We start from the raw sequence: 20,706 nt of genomic DNA on the forward strand, positions 1-20,706 counted from the left end.
TGCTAAGGCTAGAGCAAATATTTGAAAATAGAAATGTGAACCCAGTTGCTCCAGGTAGTCTCCAAGGAATGCATATGGAAAATAGTTGAATGTAAAAAAGAGCCAAATCTGAACTTCCTGTCAAAGATTAGGCAAGTGCATCTTTACTGACTGAGAAACAGATTTCAGTTAAAGACAGTAGACACCCCCAAGAGTAAAAGAACAAAAACCACAGAAAAATATTTTGGCACTGAGGTAACTATCAGCTTGAGCAGGAATGCTCTTGGTTACCTCTTATCCCAAGGTTACTGTTTGCAGGCCTTTGATCTTGTCTCAGGACTCCCATCTGCCAATTTATTATGCACATAGAAACCAACTTCTGTTATTAAATTTCTGCAGCTCTTGGCATAAGAACAGCCGGTGATGTTAGCTCACAGTTGCTGTTTCTTATTTTTTAACAATATAAGAAAAGCACCAGAGTTTTTCTGTTGCACTTTTTCATCCTCAAATGGTTCACACACTATAAAGAATTACAAAGTGAAAATGTGGGATGGTAAAGATAACTTATTATTAAAGAACAAAAACTGGCAGTCTCATAAATGGAACTCACCTGTCATGTTTCAAGTTATTTTGAACTTTTTGAGCAGATGAACTTGTATGTTGCTTAAGCTTACTTAGACTAGGAATGTTTTCTTTCAAGTTTTCTAAGTAGTACTGATCTCATATGAACTGAAAATTAGAAAAAAAAAAAAAGAAAATCAAAACACCCCATGCCCAAACCTTTCTTTTCTGCTGAATCAGAGTATAAGGAAGTCTTGTGTTGAATAGCTTAAAATGTCAGTGGGTTTGCTGTGTTTTAGGAGAAACCAGCAGGCTTGTGTTATGAGCTGGGAGGGATAACTGCAGTGATGCTAGCACAGTATAGACAGTGGTCTAGACAGCTTTTGACAACTATTTCAAAAAACTCTAAAAATACAGTAAATTGCATGGGTCTGACTTTGTATAGTATGCAATAAATAAAAGTGATTCTCATAAAAATGTCAAGCTCTTGCATAATTTTAGCAGAGGGTACAAGGAGAAAAAAGCTGCTGATAAGCCCATGCTTTCTGTTCCCTTCCACCACATTGGCCTCCAGGTGCCTCTGAGCCCTTAAACTGCCAGCTATTGACAGCTGTGGCTTGTCTTTTTTCCCCAAAGCTGGGAGCGCCGAGTTGACAACATGGGGAGGATTTATTACGTTGACCACTTCACCAGAACGACAACATGGCAGAGACCAACGCTGGAGTCTGTCCGGAATTACGAGCAGTGGCAGCTCCAGCGCAGCCAGCTCCAGGGAGCCATGCAGCAGTTCAACCAGAGGTTCATATATGGGGTAAGGAATACATGGGTGACTGAGGGTTAGGGTGGTTTTGGGGTTTGTGCATGCCTGTGGGTGACCTTTCCCCATAAAGGCAGCAGACGTTCTTAGTTTATGATAATGTATCTCTGTGTGTAGCATGGCAGGGAGGGCTCACTGTAATGTTAGTTCATCTCCTTGCAGCCAGCACATGGGGTTTAGTTGTCACCTCAATATAGGGCTTCTTGGATAAAATTTATATACGATATTGATAAAGCCTTTGGTGCAAAACAAGCTACAGCTTAGTAATAAGCTGGTTTATTTGTGTAGTATCTTGTGTTACTCTGGCCAAACACATGGGAGGAAAGAAATGTATTTTTGTTCTGGGTAAAATAAATTATGCACAGTGGATGTTAGGAGAGCAGGGAAATTGAAAATAATCCTTCCAGCATTTTTACTCCATTGTTTGTCTCTGAATAGCAGACATTAGATCACTCCAACTCATACTACTCATGCTCATCAACAATGATGTAGGTTCTGATTTGCTGTATGTGTGAGAATAAAATGGAGCCTATACACGGTGGTTAGGGATAACTGTACTGAGTGCAGGAATTAAGTTTCTGATTGCTTTGGGCACTACTGTACTAATTTCCTCCTGCTAGGCAGGGATACTAAACAAAGAATTATTATTTCTTGGCACTGTAGTTAATTAAGCATGCCAAGGTCACCAAACTGGGCCTTCTCTGTGGAGAAAAAGAAATAGGTGGCATCTTTGCTTATGTGTAACATTAACAAAAATGCATTTACTTCAATAATTCAGGATGGCTATGGTAGAACATCTGGGAAGCAAATGACTAGTCATTAATGCCTCATTTGTTCGTGTGACTTGCAGAATCAGGACTTTTCATCCACACAAAACAAAGAGTTTGATCCTCTTGGCCCTCTGCCACATGGATGGGGTAAGACTAACTTGAATGTGTTTTGTAATGCAATGTAATTAAACTTTAAAGCATACTTCTGCCAAATTATTTGTCAACTGTTATAAGCTAGTTTTTAAAAATTAAAATCTACATTTAAATATTTTAAAATAAGATCTAATCAAATGTGATATTAAAACAGAATTCTGACTAGGCTATGCCATTTCAAAATGGTTTAGAAACTAAAAAGTGTTCTGGTTTGCTCCACTGATAACAAGTGTAATAGCTGCTTTAACACTGCAACCTTTTGAGACTTTTTCACTCCCCGCCACCATCCCGTTCTGCTAAATCAGGCTTCAAATCCTCTCTAAATCAAACTGCTAAATTCTTTGTCTAATACAACTCTTGAAGAGTTTTGTTGGTCTGAAAATGTTTTTTTTTTATTGTGACAACTAACTGCTTCTTGATTTGGCCCTCTCCCTGGAATAAATTTATTCTTGTACTTTACAGGGTTGAGAATTTACAATTAATACAATTTTGGCGGGGTGTAATAAAAATAGAATATAAAACTTCTATTTATATAAACTATAAACTTTTATATAAACTTCTATTTATATCTGCTTTCTGGTGTGACTATAAAGTAGATTAAAAAATTCAAGTTTTATGATATGTAGGCAAAGCTCTCAGAATTCTCTTGTGGAATTTGGAGCAAGTAATTAGTTGGCAGAGTTGGACAAATGGGACCTGAGTTTTTGGGTTCATCTGCTTTTCAAACAGAACTATTTGGATTTTTAGTCCTGGTATTGATGCAACTTCGGGCCATGAAGCTGTCATTCCCCACACTTGTGTTTAGGTACATTACATATAACATTTTGCAGAAAGGTCTTTAGGCTGGCAGTGTCCAGGAAATGGCGAACTGAGTCTCCACATCGTGTGGAATTTTGCTGTCAGGCTCCTAGGCAAATGCCTACTTACAGACTTCTCTTGGAAACTGAAGCTTTTGAGCCGTGGTAGTCAGATTTTGATACATTTTTGTAACTTGTTTCTCTTGCAACACTAAATAAAAATTGTTTGAAGAGCTGCAGAATGGTACGTAAGAGCAAGTCAGGGCATTTCTCATAGGCAGTGTTAGGTCAGTGTATGCCCATAGTTCATCTGAGAGAAAATATAAATGGGATTTCTTGGAAACTGCCTTGACCATGTTTTATTTCCTGCTATAATTTGAACTTGAAGCCCCCTTGTACTTTCTTGATACTTCTGAGTACATCTGTTCCCACCTCTGTGTTTGCTTTCTGTGTTGCTTGTCAGGCACGTCACAGTATTTGATGGAGCTGAAGTTTTCTGTGGACAAAACAGCACACAGTTTTCCCTGTTTCCAGTTAATTTCTCCTCCAATTGAAAAATAAATTACATAGTAAGGAATAAGGTCAATGAAAGTGAAAATATGTTCGGTCAGAGGAGGTACAGAGAAACCTGAGAGCAGGAGAGGCTGGGTTTGCTGATTGATACTATATATTTGATATAGTCTCAGCAATATATTGAGGAGGGAATTGAATTTGTTCTCCTTTTACATCTTTTCAGAAAAGAGAACTGACAGCAATGGCAGAGTGTATTTTGTCAATCACAACACACGAATCACTCAGTGGGAAGACCCCAGGAGTCAGGGGTAAGAAATCAGTTGGAGCTGCATGTATGATGAAAATGTATATGATATTAAAATGTAGCCAAGTAAGTGAGAGTAGAGTGAGCCAGGAATTGCTGCCCACAGGTGGGGCATGGATTGTGCTATGCAAACATCAGAGAGCTCAATAAAAAGTTCAGATATTGGCCAAAACTTTCATAATACTACTGTGTCATCCTACTATTACCAGGAAAGCCTTGGTCAACAGTAAGCAATAAACTCATTCCCTGGGACAGCTTCTACTTTTCATAAGTAATCAATTACATTTGTCTAAACATTTGTGTCATTGGAAGAAGAGATTTCCTTTGTGTGATCATGGGATCGTGTGGAGTCTTGAGTAAGACTTTGGTTGTTTCCCAGGCAGTCGTAGACTCACAGAATGGTTTGGGTTGGAAGGGGCTTTAAAGCCCATCTCTTTCCACCCTCCTGCCATGGTCAGGGACACACCTTCCACTATCCCATATTGCTCCAAGCCCCATCCAGCCTGGCCTTGGACACATCTGGGGATGGGTAGGAGACAGAAAGAAGACAGACCCAAAAAACTCTAGCACCTTTCCTCACACCTCTTAAAAAAAGAGGAATAAAGGAGACAAAGATTTTGAGGCACTACTAGAAACACTACAGTTCTGTTAATTTTGGGCTCTGTCACTGCAAAGTCTTTGAGGTAAGGAATGGAGGCAGGAAGTTGTGGGTGAAATGTGTTCAGTCCTAGCTGCTGTTTGAGCTGAAAACATCTGTTTGGTGAAGCAACTTCACCTGTCCTCCATGGAGGAGGGGAAGGGGGACAGCCAAGGCTGTGTGAGAGGGGTCACAGCTGTAGCACCTCTGCAGCAGCCAGCTGTGGAGAGCAGTTACTCTTGGAGCAGCCCAGCAACAGAATGTTTGGGCTGCACAGTCAGAACATGGTATTTATGGAGGGAAGCCACTGGGGAGCACTTCATAGTGATACTACTCAGGTCTCCCAGATATATTGAGATCTGCTTTTGTGTATAGCAAAACTGAGTTGGAAATGGGCAAAACATTCTGCATGATCAGTATTTGCATTTTCTTTTATTTTTGTCATTCTGAAACATTATTGGCTACTATGATTATGCATGAGATACCAAAAGCTGCTTATTAAAATTATATCAGTTTTTAAGTAAAAGCCTTATAGTTAAAAGATAAAATTCTGTTTGTGAAGAAAACAATAAACCTTGATTACAGTTTTCCCTTAAGGTTTTTTCTTGTATTTATAAGGTATTGCAAGCAAATCAGCTAATGTTTACTTCACCAGTCCTTTTCCTATAATTGAGAGCTAACTGCAAATTTACGGGGGGTGGGGACAGGACTGGAAGCTAAAATAAATCCAAAAAGAAACCTTCTCAATTTGTAGACTTTCTAGATTTTCCAAAATGCTTACTGTCTCAGGTATTACTCAATTGACATAACAGATTAAGTTGATCAGTTCCCATATATTTTCTTGTGTCTGTAGTCAGTTAAATGAGAAGCCCTTGCCAGAGGGCTGGGAAATGCGATTTACTGTGGATGGAATTCCCTATTTTGTGGATCACAATAGAAGAACCACTACATACATAGATCCCCGCACGGGCAAGTCTGCTCTGTAAGTGTTCTTAACGTTTTACTAAGATTTCAAAAGTCAAGTTTAGCACATGTCATTTTTGAAATCTTTATTTTTTTCCTCTTACTACATTATTAGGCAGGAAGGTTTTACATGGAGCAATGCTTCTTAATTACCTGGATTTTTCATTCATTGAAAGTCCCTGAAGAAGGCAGAATTCTGAATACTGCAGAATCCTTCTTGCCACATATTGTATGAGATTGAGAGTAATGGAGGAACTGCATCTATCCTGTTGATGACCAAATCCCTTTCTTAGAGTTACTAGTCTTTCTCTTTAAAAGAGACCCAACCTTCTCATTTTTTTATTTTTTTTATTTTAGGAACCAGAATGAAGTTGAAACCAGAATTTATCTCCCAAGTTAACTGAATGTTGTTCCTTCTATATTGTTAGAATCTGTTTTTTACAGTTAATGTTCAGGTAGTGTTTTAAATGTACTGTTAAGCGCATCACAGTTTACAAAGGAAGATTTGTCTTTTTAGTTTAAAAACAAGAAATTACACCCCAAAATTAAAAAATGTGATTAGATAGCCAGCTAAACCATACAGCTGTATAACTAATACATTTGCAGGCTTTTGCTTCAGTTACAAAAACACTTGGAAATTCATTCTTTTCCTCCTTTTTGGTTGCAGAGACAATGGACCCCAGATAGCTTATGTGCGTGATTTCAAGGCTAAGGTCCATTATTTCAGATTCTGGTGTCAGGTATGGATTCATTTTTTGGCAATATTTGCTTGCATTTTTGGTTTTGCTTACATGCTTTTAATGCCTTCTTCAGTGCCTTGCAGTAAAGGGAATCAAACTACTCTAAGGTTAAAGGTGAGTTAAATTAGGAGGGAGTAAATGCAAGAAATGTATAATCTCATGTAAGCTTTAAAGTGATGTAACTTTTGGCTTTAAAATGTTTTAGAATAAAGGAAAAAATCAGTTTCCCTACTTTTTTTTGAAGTGGTGGGCTTCTGAATAGTGTTTTCTTACTTCTATTAATACAGGAATATATGGAGGCACAGTTTTTTAGAGTTAATACAAGATCTACTTTCTATATGAATACCACTTCTGGCAGAAAATGCAGGGCACTTGTGACACAACAGACATGTCTAAGCACTGAGGGATATACTGTGGTGCACATGGGGTGCTCTAACATAATACCAAATTCCAGTGTGTCAGTCTTGGTCCTCTAAGCGCCTTGTATCAAGAGATGAAGTAACTTGACGTTTAGGAAAAAGTCATTGGTTTAAATGTTCCAATTTTCAAGAGTCACTGAATTATCCTTTGAAAATAGTGGAGAGACTGGCCTTGTTTTTCACTTAGAATTTTGTGCAGTATAGCCTGGATATTCTAATTTTTTATTAAATTAATAGAATCACAGAATGGTTTGAGTTGTAAAGGACATTAAAGATCACCTCATTCCAACCCCTTGCCGTGGGCAGGGACGCCTTCCACTAGCCCAGGTTGCTCCAAGTGCCATCCAGCCATGGATGTGGCTGCCAGGAGCACACACAGCTTCTCTAAGCACCTTGTGCCAAGGCCCCCCACTCTCACAGGTGCTGGGAATTCCTTCCCAATGTCCCTCCTAACCCTGCTTCTGGCAATGGGAAGCCATTCCCTGTGTCCTGTTGCTCCAGGCCTTTGTCAATAGTCTCTCTCCATCTTTCTTGTTGGTCCCTTTCAGGTACTGGAAGGCCACAATTAGGTCATCCTGAAGTTTCTCCAGGATGAACAATCCCAATTCTTTCAGCCTTTTCTTATAGGAGAGGTTCTTCATGTGTCTCATGAATTCTGGGGTAGAAAGTCTTCCTCAGTTGGAATATGTTGCTGATCTTCATGTTTTCCAGTATCTTTTAGGAGTGCTTCTGTTCTGAGCAGCATCTGAAGGTGTGTGCATGTCACTGTAGATAGCAATGTTGGAACCAGTTTGTTCTTGGATTAAATTACAATTCAGATACCTTGATTGCTGGGTTTGTTTTATATTGATTGATGAAATTCAACTGTACCTTTTAATATATACAACAAATAGCAGTCCAAACTGAGTAGTGGAAACTTTAGTGATTGTACCTTTCACATCTAAAAAATTTCCTTTCAGCAACTGGCAATGCCACAGCACATAAAGATCACAGTGAGCAGGAAAACATTATTTGAGGACTCATTTCAGCAGGTATTGTGTTAAAACATTGGAGTAGTGGGCATGAAAAGTAGTGTTATTACATTTATTCTCATATGTCATTTTTGCACCTTTGATGTCTTGCTAATGTTACTTTAAGTCAGACTAACAAAAAAATTAGGCTGCATTCACACTTGCAAGATCATGCTAAAATACGTAGTTCTGGCACTCATTTATCTGACAAAGGTGATTTTTTTTTCCTCAGAATGATTTAAAATCTGAGATTTTGAGGAGACTGCTGGGGCAGAGCAGCACCCCATTCTCAGGCTGGTTTTTTGTTGTGCTTATGTTTGTGCATTTTTCCTCACAATGTGTTCTACTAGCATGGGCTACATACAAAAATATATTTAGTTGATCTTAGTCTGGTTGTCTTGAAATAAGCATTTTTTTTTTAACAAAAATTATTTCTGTAGACCTAAGGTTAAAATGTTAAGGTTTTGTTAAAGTCTGTAGATCCTGATTAAAATTTTTCCAAATTATTAAATGTTCTAATGCTTGTTAGAAAATAGTAATAATTCTAACCAGTGTTTATAGCTGTTTTCTTAAAAAGAATTGATTGTTTTTCTTTCACTAAGATAATGAGCTTCAGCCCTCAGGATCTCCGGAGACGTTTATGGGTTATTTTCCCTGGTGAAGAAGGTTTAGATTATGGAGGTGTGGCAAGGTAAACTATACTGAAGTGGTAGATAGTAACTTGTTTCACTAGTGGTGATGTGATGGCTTCCCCAAAGTACTTAACTGCAGTGCTTTCACAATAGGAATGAAGTTTATTCCTTAGCTTGGAACATTTGAGAAAGGCAGTTCTGCAAGATGTTGGCATGTCTTAAAACTGTGTAAAATGATTTTCAGCTTGCATTAGGAGTTACTTTAATCATCTCCACGATTAAAGAGATGCAATTTACTGAACTAAAGTGAGCCGTTGACCCAACTATTAATGTCAAAGTAGAGTTTATTGAAAAAGTGAACAGAAACCTACATTTAAATCCAAAGTCTTGACTGGAATGTAACTGAGAAGTGCCTATGTTGTCATTCCCTAACACTGGATGTTTAGATCAGTGGTAGACTTGTAATGTGCTCATTAGTTAAGCCATTGACAGTTGCGCATCATTGCAACTTCACATTTTAATTTGTAATTTGCTGTAGTTTCCCTTTGGTGTGGGCCAGCTGCTCTCAGAGGAAGGAGGTCCAACAAGGGCCTGAGTCAGCATGAGTTAGCTACAGTAATTTCTGCTGTGATTTATATTTTGAAATGTGTTTTTATTGTTTGTGTGATTTCAGGGAGTGGTTCTTTCTATTGTCACATGAAGTCTTGAACCCCATGTATTGCCTGTTTGAATATGCAGGGAAAGATAACTACTGCTTACAGATAAACCCAGCCTCTTACATCAACCCAGACCACCTGAAATACTTCAGATTCATTGGGAGGTTCATTGCCATGGTAAGTCCTATAGCAGGAAACAGATCTGTCCTGTAATTTTCCTATAAATAAATACTGTGCCATCAGATGGATAATGAAAAGATCCATTTTTGAGCTGACAGTATCAAGTGTTTTGGCTATAACTCCTGTTGGTGTAAGCTATTTCAGCATATTGGCAGTGATGGTACTCAGGTTGGTTTAATTCTTTAGCTGTCGGATTTCATTGGCACAGAGAACAGAATGTTGTCATATTAAGTACTGAAGCATCCTTTGCATTATTTTGTCTGTTTTTGTGTTCCTCAGGCTTTGTTCCATGGGAAGTTCATTGACACTGGTTTCTCTCTGCCATTCTATAAACGTATCCTAAACAAGGCAGTAGGACTCAAGGATTTGGAATCTGTTGACCCAGAGTTTTACAACTCTCTCATCTGGGTAAAGTGAGTTTGACTTCATTTTGTTCTTGAAATAGCAATACAATGTTTTTGGTTTTCACTTCTGCCAAGAAGTAGATGTAAATCTATTACTAACAACCCCACAGAAAAATGTAGTCTAATGTTGCAGAGCAGTATGGAATTTTCACTGTGACTTTAGATACACAAAGAATGATTGTTGAAACAGAATGATTTGTTGAAAGACTGATTTGTTGAACCAGAGCCTCTCTGGTTCACTGAATATCCTGTGCAGCATCTTGTGTTGTGTTTTTATTGGCTGTTATTAATTCTAGTTAGACATACAGATGTGGCAGTGTTGAACATGGTTACAAATAAAATGGCTTGAGTAAATTTGATGGAGACTTCTCAGATAACTGATTAAAAGAAATCAGCAAAAAAACATTTAATGTTTCTCTAGTACTGGTTTAGTTAGAAAACAAAATGTTTAGTACTACAAGAACATGAAGTTAACAAATGTAGTTTATTATTTACTACCACATAATTCTTCTGTTAGTCACACTTGCAATTTGACTTCAAGGTTGGTATTGAAGATTTAATGCTTTAAAGAAGTTCTAGCTGTCCCATATTTTTGCCCCAAGCTTAATGATTCCAGACCATTCTTACCTGCAGCCTTCTGTGTCTGCATGGTCAGGCACCTCTCTGTCCATGCTCTTGTGGAGTCCTCCTCTCCACTCTTTTGCAAATTCTTCTCCAAAGACTAGCAAGTAAAAAGGATGTGAAGTTTCTAGATCAGAGTTATTTTGGAATTATGCATTACAGATATTTCAGGAATTTATTTTTAAAACCCCTTTCATATAAAGCATTGTAATTTTGTACTGATTTTGTCATAGGAGGATACCACATGATTTTGTCCATGGTTGATGTGCATCATTTGTTTCAGTAACACTGATTGTTTTCTTTCAGTTAAGAATGTTAACAAATATATTAGAAGAAAAAGAAAGACAAACGGAGTAATTTTTTTTTCTTCAGCTGTAATAAAAGCAGTTTGCAGAAAAATTAGTCTTTCTTGTGACTAGAGACAAAACATTTCATTTAAGAATCACACTAAGAATAGTTTTAAATATGGTTTGAAAACTTCATAGAAGGTGTGAGACTAGATGGGTTTTGAAATGCAAAACTAAATATATAAGCCAAGATTTTAATCTGTAGTGTTGATTCTTGGAAGGTTCATATTAAATACTGAGGAGCAGAGAAAGCAGCATGAGATATTTAAGAATTGGGATAGGAATTTTATTTGGTTTTCAGAGTTCTGCACTCCATGGATGTGCTGCTAATGTGCCTTCATTTTAATTCAGAGCAATTTCTGTAGTGATAGAAATCTTCTAGGCTGGAGTGCAGAAAAAGCTTTACCCCTTTGAAAAATCACTTAAGGATGTGAAAATTGGAGAAAAGGCTTCAGACCTCCAGGGCTGCAGAGTCCTCTCAGTCCAGACACAAACCAGTATAGCTGAGCCTGCTTTTCTGTAGAGTTGCTGGAGGTACCCCTGAGGAAAGGACTGCACATGTACAGGGGAAAAGAGCCATGTCTGTCAGGACAGACATAATTTTGTTCCTTACAAAAAAGCAAATTCTATAACTTTGCAGGCAGCATTCCTTGGCACTTGAATCAGAGGGCTGTTTTTCTCATTTCCACAAGTATGAGGATTTCACAGATTGACTGAGTTTGGAAGGGGGCTTTTAGACATCATGTGCCAAACCTTGGTGCCCAAACTGAGCTGGAGCATGTAAGCTTTCATTTTAAAAGGGATGGATGATGAAACAAAATCAGCTTTTCATCTGAAGCCTTCCCTCCTCATCGAAGGTTTCATGCAGTACTGTGTATTTTGGAAAGATGAAATTCACAAGTGCAGTTGCATCATGGGGCTCAATAAACTATAGCCATGTTTTCAAGACTGGCATTGCTGTGTATGGGTCAGGATAAATATCTGGATTTTGCACTTGATTTTGGAGGAAAACAATCATCAAAACCTCTGTATATAAAGGCAGTTCTTCACTTTCCAAAAGCAAAAATTAACATATATAAACTCCAGGACTTCTGGCAAGGCCATAATTACTCTGTAAGGAACATTTCCTTATCTTGACTATTTAACTCCAAACATTCTACCTTAAGATTCTTCATGCTCATCTCTTCTGCTGTGTGCAAGTTCTCAGCACAGTTATTTAAAACTGTATTTTTTTTTCCTTCCAGAGAGAATGATATTGAAGAATGTGGCTTGGAAATGTTTTTTTCTGTTGATAAAGAAATACTAGGTGAAATCAAAAGCCATGATTTGAAGCCAAATGGTAGCAACATTCTGGTCACAGAAGAAAATAAAGAAGACTACATCAGGTAAGAATAAGTGAAGACTTTAAAATACTCTGTCATTTTCTTTCTTTCAGTTCTAACAACAAAAGACTGTCTGTATCATTTAAAGCATTACTGAACAGTTGCTGATGCTGGCAACAAGTGGCAAGTGTTTGAAAGAGGAATATTGATAGAAATAAGTTTCTAAAATCCCCTTTTCCTAAAGATCATGATTAGAAGAAAGTCCATTTTTTTCCTAGAGTTATCTCAGTTTGGCAGAATACCATGACAAGAATTGTAACTGTCATATATTTAATGAAATGTTACATCTGTTTATTACTGTAATTACATTGCTTTATAGCATGCTGATGTTCTAGCCAGCCATTTCTGGTTCATATGGAGTCTTGAGGGGTTGTTTGTTGTTTGGGTTTTTTTTGAGAACATATTTGGATGTTTCTCTGAAGATTCTTACTTTTCAAATATACTTGGAATTGCTATTAGTTTTATATGAACTGGTCTTGTACGTGTAACAGTGTTTTGAATGATGCCATAGGTTGTATTGTCATAAAGTAAGGATCACATTTGCAGCACCAAAATGTTTTAAAGCAATAGATTATGAGTGAAGGAGCCTAAGAGTGATTAAGGAATTAACATGTGAACAGTGACCTGCTTTGTCCTGAAATTTCCCCTCCTTCCTCAGTGTGCAGCAGTTATAGCATCTCTGATTTAAGGTGTGAACTTCAACATAAAAGCTTGGAGGATGTGCTTGCAAAAAAAGTCATCACACATTGCAGGCACAAAATAAACTGAATCACAGAGAATTTTCCTCTTTGTTACAACGTGTTCTGTGAAGGCTTTTTCCATAGGCAGGGGGAGGGAGTTGGGAGTAGGCTCTGTTTTCATCACATGAGAAATCTGCAGACATTTCAGTGATTGACAAAAGAAGATGGTGTTTTCACCAGAAACACACTGGCGTTTGGCAGGAGGGAGGATCTGCAGAAAAATCATTCTCTGGTTCCTAGGAACCCAGGGAGAGCTCGAATTACAGTTTCATTCAGATTCTTTTGCCGTACTCCAAGTCCTGCTTTACGTCCCCCAAATTTCTACAACTGAAATGAGAAATAGCCACCTCTTCTTTAGACTCCAGCACTCCTGACAGGTTAGGCTTGAATTCAGCATAATATCTGCTTCTCCCTGGGTTCAGGTTCTCCGGGTCTCCTGCCTGCTTTTCACCCTTTTATTAATGGAGAGTGGAGTTTCTGCCACAGAGCAGTTTCATGATTAACAGAAATATGGAACTTTCCAAATGGACATAGTCACTGCTTGGTAAGCTGGCAGTCCTGCTGCTCTTCACCAGTACAGATTGACTTGTTTCTTACCTTGTCATGGATAACAACTGAGATTTCTGGGGAGAATATCAGACAAAATCTTCAAACACCTTAGGACTGCTGTGCTCTTATTAATGTAATCAGTGAAGAGATGCTGCCTCCTCTTTGAGTCCAAAATACTTCTGTAGCAGAACAGTTGAACACTTAGGGTAATTTAGAGAAAAAAATGCAATAATTTGCACAGAGTAAAGGCTGCTGATAAAATTATATGGTGCTCTATCCCCAGAACTTTCCAGACTTTCCATGTTTTTTTTTAACTTAGCTTACAGTTCATCTCAAAATAGGTAAAGATGTGGACTTGGGTTAGCATGAGCCATTTAAATGATCTTGGTGTGTCTTCTTTTCTAGGCTAGTAGCAGAATGGAGACTGTCCCGAGGTGTTGAGGAGCAGACACAGGCTTTCTTTGAAGGCTTCAATGAAATACTGCCACAACAGTATTTGCAGTATTTTGATGCAAAGGAACTGGAGGTAAAGGATTGCTTGGCTATTGCTGGATCCAGGTCATTACACAGAAAATAAACTCCAGTCAGTGCATCTGAAGAAGAGAACTCTCTGAAGCTAACAACTCTGTTTTATAGAGAATGTGGGGGGAAACTTCATAGTATAGTATTAGATTAATGTGCTTTCCTTAACTTTCCTTTTTGCAGCCAACTTAGATGTTTCTAAATGCCACGATTCTGTCAGCAGAAATTTCTTTCTTTGTTTTTGTGATTCTTTGATTTGCCTGTATTCAAAGAATGAGTAACTTGACAGAATGAGAGATAGAGCCAGATAGATACGCAGTGGATGGTTGCATATAGATTGGGCCAAGTTCTTGGTTTGGGTTTGATCTCTCAAAATAAAACTTTCTGAATCATTTGTTCAGTTTGAAAAGTAAAACCCTCAAAACAAAACATCCCATCCCAAGTGAGGAATTGTATGGTTGGGCAAAGATAAACTGGCTTGAATGTCTACATAGAATACCAGAATGGTTTGGATTGGGATTTTAAATAATCTTGTTCCAGCCCCCTTCCATGTGCAGAGACATCTTCCACTAGCCCAGGTTGCTCCAAGCCCTGTCCATCCTGGCCTTGGACGCTTCCAGGGATCCAGGGGCAGCCACAGCTTCTCTGGGCACCTGTGCCAGGGCCTGCCCACCCTCACAGGGGAGAATTTATTCCTAAAATTGCAAATGATTACTCCATGTTCACAACAGAGATGCTCTCTAATTTGTGGCCTCTCCAAATACACTTCATGAACCAGTCTTTGAACCACTTCATCATCAGTCTTTGCTTATAGAAGTTTTGGATGAAGTTTAAAATTAAAACCAAGTGCACTGTTCTTTCAGATGCTGCTAAGTGGGGGTCCAGTCGTTCTCTTTGGCTGTGTGCGAGGTCACAGAAGGAAAGTGGAAATTTGTACTCCTCTGCTTATTTCCCTTTTTCTGCCCCAAAGGTGCTTCTCTGTGGAATGCAAGAAATTGACCTGAATGACTGGCAGAGACACACCATCTACAGGCACTATACCAGGACCAGCAGGCAGATTGTGTGGTTCTGGCAGGTTTGCAGATTTTGCTTTATTCTCAGACCAGCAGAAGTTACAGAGCACAGCTCATTGAACAGTGGTCAGAACACTGAGCACACCTGCAGAGTACAGATAGAAACTTACTGCTATCCCATCTGTTCCCAAAAGCCACATTACTGTTCATCTGTGGATAGTGATAATGTGAAAATGTGAAGATTGAATCTATCCCTAAATGTTTATTTAAATTACTGTTTTTCAGTTTGTGAAAGAAATAGATAATGAGAAGAGGATGAGACTTTTGCAGTTTGTGACTGGAACATGCAGATTGCCAGTGGGAGGATTTGCTGACCTCATGGGTATGTATTAATAACCCTTCTAATGCAGGAGAGACTTCTAAAAAGAACCCAATTATATATTTACAGCATTTTAAATGAGTTTTACATTAAATGCTGTTTTGTAAGCTATGCATATACTTGAACTATGATGGAAAAAGATGAAAGGAATGTTTACACCTATTTATTGCACTATAAAGTCACTCCAAATTGATGCATTTCTCCACATGCATACTTTGATCTAGGCAGAGCTGTAGAGTGAAACAAATGTCCCTTCTCCATGCAAAAAATTGAAATCCTGTCTTTATTTAAGCCTTGCATGCTTCAGGCATGTTACAGTGATAGAAAGGTAGCTGGACTATGCCTTGTCTATTGGAATTTGTTACAGGGAGCAATGGACCCCAAAAATTCTGTATCGAGAAAGTGGGAAAGGAAAATTGGTTACCCAGAAGTCATACCTGGTGAGTACATAACAAATCAGAATATTGCTATTGCTCTGGTTTTGGTGACCACAGTCTGCTGTGACATTTTAGTAAATGGGTAATATGCTGAAATGGTTGAGACTCTGTGAAAGCAAACACAAATTACACCAATGAACTATGTTGTTGAATGATGGCTGAACTTCTGAAAAGGTCTCGTGACATGGAATAGATTCCACTGGGAATTCCATGGATTTGTGCAATATATTACTGAACAATTAAAGTCATTACCAGTAGTGTTTAACAAAGTTGGGACTATCTTTTGTCACTGCACTCCTTAGTAAAATAGTCACTTTCACACACTTCCAGAGAAAAGATCACTTCTACTCTTTTCTTTGGGTAGGCAAAACCACACAAATTGAAAATTTTGTATCTGAATTATGACTCTAATTAACTACCTAGAAGTTGGTTTTCTTCCAACTAGGAAAAGTTAATGAAAACTATCACTGTGTGAGTACTCAAATACTAACCTCTGCCCTCAGAAATACATACATTTATATCAGTAGTCAGCTTTTTCGGGGTATGGATCCCAGTATCCACCTCCATAGCAAAAATTCCAATCACCCATATTCATAATGGATTTTTTTGTTCCTATTGAATTCTTCATCAGTACTTATTTTTTTTTTATTTTGCAGTTTCAATCGCTTAGACCTTCCACCATATAAAAATTATGAGCAGTTAAAGGAAAAGCTGTTATTTGCAATTGAAGAAACAGAAGGATTTGGGCAAGAGTAGCTGAAATTTGCACCTTGAAGAATGTGAACCCAACACGATGTATGTGCTTCACTTCTTCTGCTTGTTGCACACTTCATTGTAAAGTAGACATGACTTGGATTTATTTAACAGTACTAATGTGTAAATAAATGGATGTTATCCTGAGGTTATCAACCTTAACTCTGGAGTTCTACTGAGCACTTTCAGAAATCAAATGCGCAATCCAATATGGCTTCAAGTGACTAATGACCGGAGTAGAGGTTTAGTACAGCTTTGGGCTCTGCTTTGTTTTACCATTCATTAATTAGAGTGTGTCCTTAATGACTGACAGATTTTTAACAATAGTTTTGTCTTTCCTTTTTAGTAGCATTTTTGCTACTGATGCACTGGGAAGTTCATTGGTAGCTGCAATGCTGCAGCAGCATCCTGAGCCTCCTAACAGCAGTGTCAGAGCCAGCCTGGATCCACTTCTGTGTCATGAACAGCTCCAATCCTTAAGCTCCTTTTTCTAACTCAAGTGTGGCCAGACTGTTTTTCCTTGCCTGGAGTCTGCTCACGTGCCAGCTGGACTGAAGCTGCTGTTAAGGGGGTGTCAAACTGTGGCACAAATCCAGGGCATAGCTTTGCTTTGGTTTATCCCAATCCTGCTCCTGTAAGCAAAAGAGACACCTGCCCAAAGTGGTTGGAACACTGCTCTGTGCCTTCTGAAGGGTTCAGAGCTTTGATGTGTAACACATTTTAACTTTGAAATCAATATTAACACTGTGGTACTTCACTTGTTTTGCAAAAGACAAGCCTAGCTGGGATTGCACTGATTCCATTGAGGTTCCTGTTTGCAGGCTGTTTGTCAGCAGTGTTAATGGACATTACCCTCGGTGTTTTTCCTACATGTTGCAGTCAGTTTGCTCCGAAGAGTTCATTTGGCTCTCAGGAAGAAGCACAAAACAACTGGATTCAGAAAATGATCCTACTCATCATTTCTGTGGATGAACTGATGTGTGAGACCGGCTGAGGTCAAGAGGATTAAAAAGTTCAGACACGGATTACAGGTTTTTGGGAAAGATGGAGCATCAGTAAATAGTTCTATAAAGTTTGAAATTAAAGTTTCTGGGGAGGTTTCTAAGCTTTTACCCACTTAGCTGCTTACAGCTAGCAACTTTTGTAGCAAGCTCCTGTTGAATTAACATCTGTTATTTCCTTTTAGAATCTGTTAATTATTTTCTGGTTTACAATAATATCTTGCATTACTGCTCCTTTAGACTGAATGCACTTTTTGGGTCTGGTCAGCCCTCTCCCTTCCCCAAAGGGAGAAGTCAGGCACCAGTGAAATGAGCTGTAGCCACAGTAAGAGACCTGACACTTGAAATAACATGTAGCAAACCTGCAGCTCAGAGCACTGGGGAGGAGCTGCATTAAAGACTCTCTCAAATGACAGAGCTGAAACAGGACAGTGGGAAAGTGTAAAACTGAACATTCAGTCTGGAAAAGAGTATTTCTTTCCTGCTGTCTTATCCATCTAAACTGCAAGAGGGAAAAACTGATTCAGGCCTAAGAAGAACCAAGACACTACAGGTTTTAACTGACTTCACAAGTGTGTCAGGGCTCAGTGATAAATGCTTCGGAAAGGCAGGAGGGTGGGACTTGTCAGGCTTAATTGAAGGAAGGCCTGGGGAGAGGTGCTGATGATACAGAAATGCCCCTTATCTAAAATTTCATTGATGGTGAGAAATCACCTTCAGGTGTGACTGGGAGGAGACTTAACCAACATCCACAACATTTGGATCTATGACAGTATACAGCTCATGAGAAAAAAAAGGCCTTATATATATATTCTGTTTATATTAATTCTTACCATGAAATGTAGTTATCTAACATATTTACAAGAGAGATTAAATTAAGCAAGATAATGCAAGGTTAAGCTATGAAAAATAGTCTATGTTCTGCATATTGCTTTATGATTCACGTAGGGAACCTAGAACTATTGTTCATGTATAAATATCACCCAAAAGGCTGTCAGCCCTATATTTTTAAAATAAAGAGTAGTTATAATTGAAATAGCCTTAGCCCTAGTTCTATAGGGTTTGGCTGTTGAATATTTTTATGGTTGAAATGTTTAGTTCAGGAAAAACATACCTGCTTGTATATATTTTTGATGTCCAGGATTCCACTTATTCCATTGTTTCTTTAATTTAAATGGCATGTTTATATGTCTTTTCTGCTGTACCAGGATGGGAGAATGGGGGCTGGATATTCCAAGCACCAGATATGATTTCAAAATATTGCAAATAAAGAATTCATTCAGGGGAAAAAATAATCAAACATCGGATTTGACCAAATAGAAAAAGTTTAAACTTTACAGTGTTACATTGACAATATTTCTGAAGGCACAAGTTCTGATTCCTTAGGCATTTGACTTGTGAATGCTAACAAATCTGTTAAATTTTTACAGCATGTTGTGTAGAAGTTAAAAGGACTTATACAAGCCACTGGTGCACTTTTCAGTTCTTTCTGGGGATCTGGTGAAGCAATACAGGGATGAGCCCAGAGCAGCTGCTATCCCAGATAACAGGTTTTTGTGGAATGGATTTACAAGTGAGATTTTCAGCAGAGATTAATTAATTTGTCTCCCACTGCTTCAAATGTTTTAGCAACCTGAGCTGCATAAATTCCTAGTATGTCACAAATGTACATTCATATGCAACTGTCAGCTGATCCTAATTACCAAGTATTAAAAGAAATTTTATTTAGAATTTTCCCTCATGAGAATGACATGAGAAAATGAAATACTGAGAATTAACAAAGCCTTACTTTTGCAAGTAGCTCAGGAACTGTTCATTTATTAATGACGTGCACAGTAAATACATTCTTTATCTGATCTAGTATGGAAGTTTGGGGTTTTTTAATCCAGTTTCTTGTGTTTAAAAAAAAACAACCTTTTTTATTATTTTGAGAAAAATAAAAAGTTGTTTGGGGGTTAGGGTTTTTTTTATTTTTTAAAAATTTTATTTTACTACATGCTGCACTGGGTTTGTAACTCAACTCTGTTATATTGGTATCTCCAGCCCCCTTTTTTGTGGTGTCTTTTAATTTTCTCCAAGAATCACTGTTTGTGTATATGTGCTCTAGTGAACTAATGTAGAAACTGGGATCAGCAGCACTGGATTGTAAAATACTGTACTGAAATTCATTGTCGGTATTTCCTTGCATTGTAATTTCAAATACTCAGGTAACTGTAACAGTATCTCAGTAAGTCAAATACTTTTATAAAACTACTTAAAGAGCTGGTGGTCTGGTCCTTATTCCTTACATGTGATAGAATATCCAAGTGGAAATGAATTATCTGTGTGCTCCTGGGGGCAAAAGTCAGGCTGCCTGGACTTGTCCTTCCTAGAATTCTTCATGAATAGTTCTTTCCTAAGACCTCGTCCACCCTTGTTGATTGCATTGGATATTGAAGAGGAGATTTTGGACAAAACTTGTGGATTTTTACTGCTTGTGCATGCTGCCCTGAGGAGCCAGTGAGGGCTGTAAGGCTGAGGGAGATGGGGTGGAGGGAGGTCCTGCAGGAGTCACAGCTGTAACATCTCATTGCAGCGCTGGTGCAGGGATACCAACAATGAGGAATGACACTGCAAGTGGTTAGGATTGGTAGAATGCCACAAAGGAGGGGGGAAATGCCCCAGTGAGACCAATCAGCCTGGAAGTGTCCCTCATCCTCCTTGAAGGGAAGAGGGGAGATGGCACTTAGATTCTTCCTGTTGTGAGAACCTCTCCTGATGGCCGTAAGCTTTCCCAGATAACTGAGATGGGATTTGCAGTGAGGTTCCAGTTTCCTCAGTGCTCACAGGGATGTCCCATCAGGTCATAGGGTCATAGAATATTGGACTTGATGGTCTCAAAGGTCTCTTCCAACCTAGTTAATTTTCTGATTCTGCCTCAGGGACCTGATTCTGTCCAGTTTGATCAAATGGTCCCTAAAGTGGTGATCCTCCCCTGAGGGTGATACTCCCTGCTGCAGACCTTCCCACTGGGTTTTCCCTCTGCTGACTTTCCCAGGTGTTCCCACAGGCTCGGTTAACTCAATTTGGTCATGGGCAGCAAATCCCAAGGATGATTTTCTGTGCCATGCAAATACATGCAATAGCAACTGCCTTTTTCTGCAGCAGGAGGTTGGTGTAGAGTTGCTTCCTCCAAGCTTTGAATGGAACCACTTAAAAGCATTCTGGTAAGTTGTGTAAACCCAAAATTTGACACTGCTTTGAGCAGCTTTATATGAGTACAGCTACAAGGGCATTTCACATACACCTGAAATTTTTTTTTAAAGGCAAAAATTAATCACAATGCAATGTATGATAAATGTACATCTCAATTTTGTACATCTCCAATGTTGCACCATTTTTTTTTCTATTTCCTTTCATGATGAGGGTGCTAATGTCAGCACCAGCC

General features: G+C 38.5%; 1 protein-coding gene across 5 annotated transcripts in view; it reads left to right on the top strand.

Moving 5' to 3' along the window:
- The window catches only part of ITCH (itchy E3 ubiquitin protein ligase), a 58,820-nt gene extending 39,280 nt beyond the window's left edge, over positions 1-19,540 (top strand). Inside the window, exons 10-25 of one of the 5 annotated variants that reach the window (XM_021546297.4) lie at positions 1,177-1,351; positions 2,208-2,274; positions 3,814-3,898; positions 5,385-5,513; positions 6,162-6,234; positions 7,613-7,684; positions 8,266-8,354; positions 8,969-9,128; positions 9,411-9,544; positions 11,748-11,888; positions 13,580-13,700; positions 14,667-14,771; positions 14,995-15,091; positions 15,456-15,528; positions 16,182-16,320; positions 17,100-19,540. In XM_021546297.4, coding sequence (XP_021401972.3) covers positions 1,177-1,351; positions 2,208-2,274; positions 3,814-3,898; positions 5,385-5,513; positions 6,162-6,234; positions 7,613-7,684; positions 8,266-8,354; positions 8,969-9,128; positions 9,411-9,544; positions 11,748-11,888; positions 13,580-13,700; positions 14,667-14,771; positions 14,995-15,091; positions 15,456-15,528; positions 16,182-16,281 — 1,621 coding nt within the window. In that variant the 3' untranslated portion in view covers positions 16,282-16,320; positions 17,100-19,540. Of the gene's footprint in view, positions 1-1,176; positions 1,352-2,207; positions 2,275-3,813; positions 3,899-5,384; positions 5,514-6,161; positions 6,235-7,612; positions 7,685-8,265; positions 8,355-8,968; positions 9,129-9,410; positions 9,545-11,747; positions 11,889-13,047; positions 13,558-13,579; positions 13,701-14,666; positions 14,772-14,994; positions 15,092-15,455; positions 15,529-16,181 lie in introns of those variants that run through there. The other 4 variants (XM_021546298.4, XM_031506587.3, XM_085557912.1 and 1 more) reach the window with 4 other exon arrangements.
- The last annotated feature ends 1,166 nt before the right edge of the window (positions 19,541-20,706 follow it).

The sequence above is a fragment of the Lonchura striata genome, chromosome 20 (genome assembly GCF_050655825.1).
Source record: "Lonchura striata isolate lonStrDom1 chromosome 20, ASM5065582v1, whole genome shotgun sequence".
In the NCBI taxonomy this organism is placed as follows: domain Eukaryota; kingdom Metazoa; phylum Chordata; class Aves; order Passeriformes; family Estrildidae; genus Lonchura; species Lonchura striata.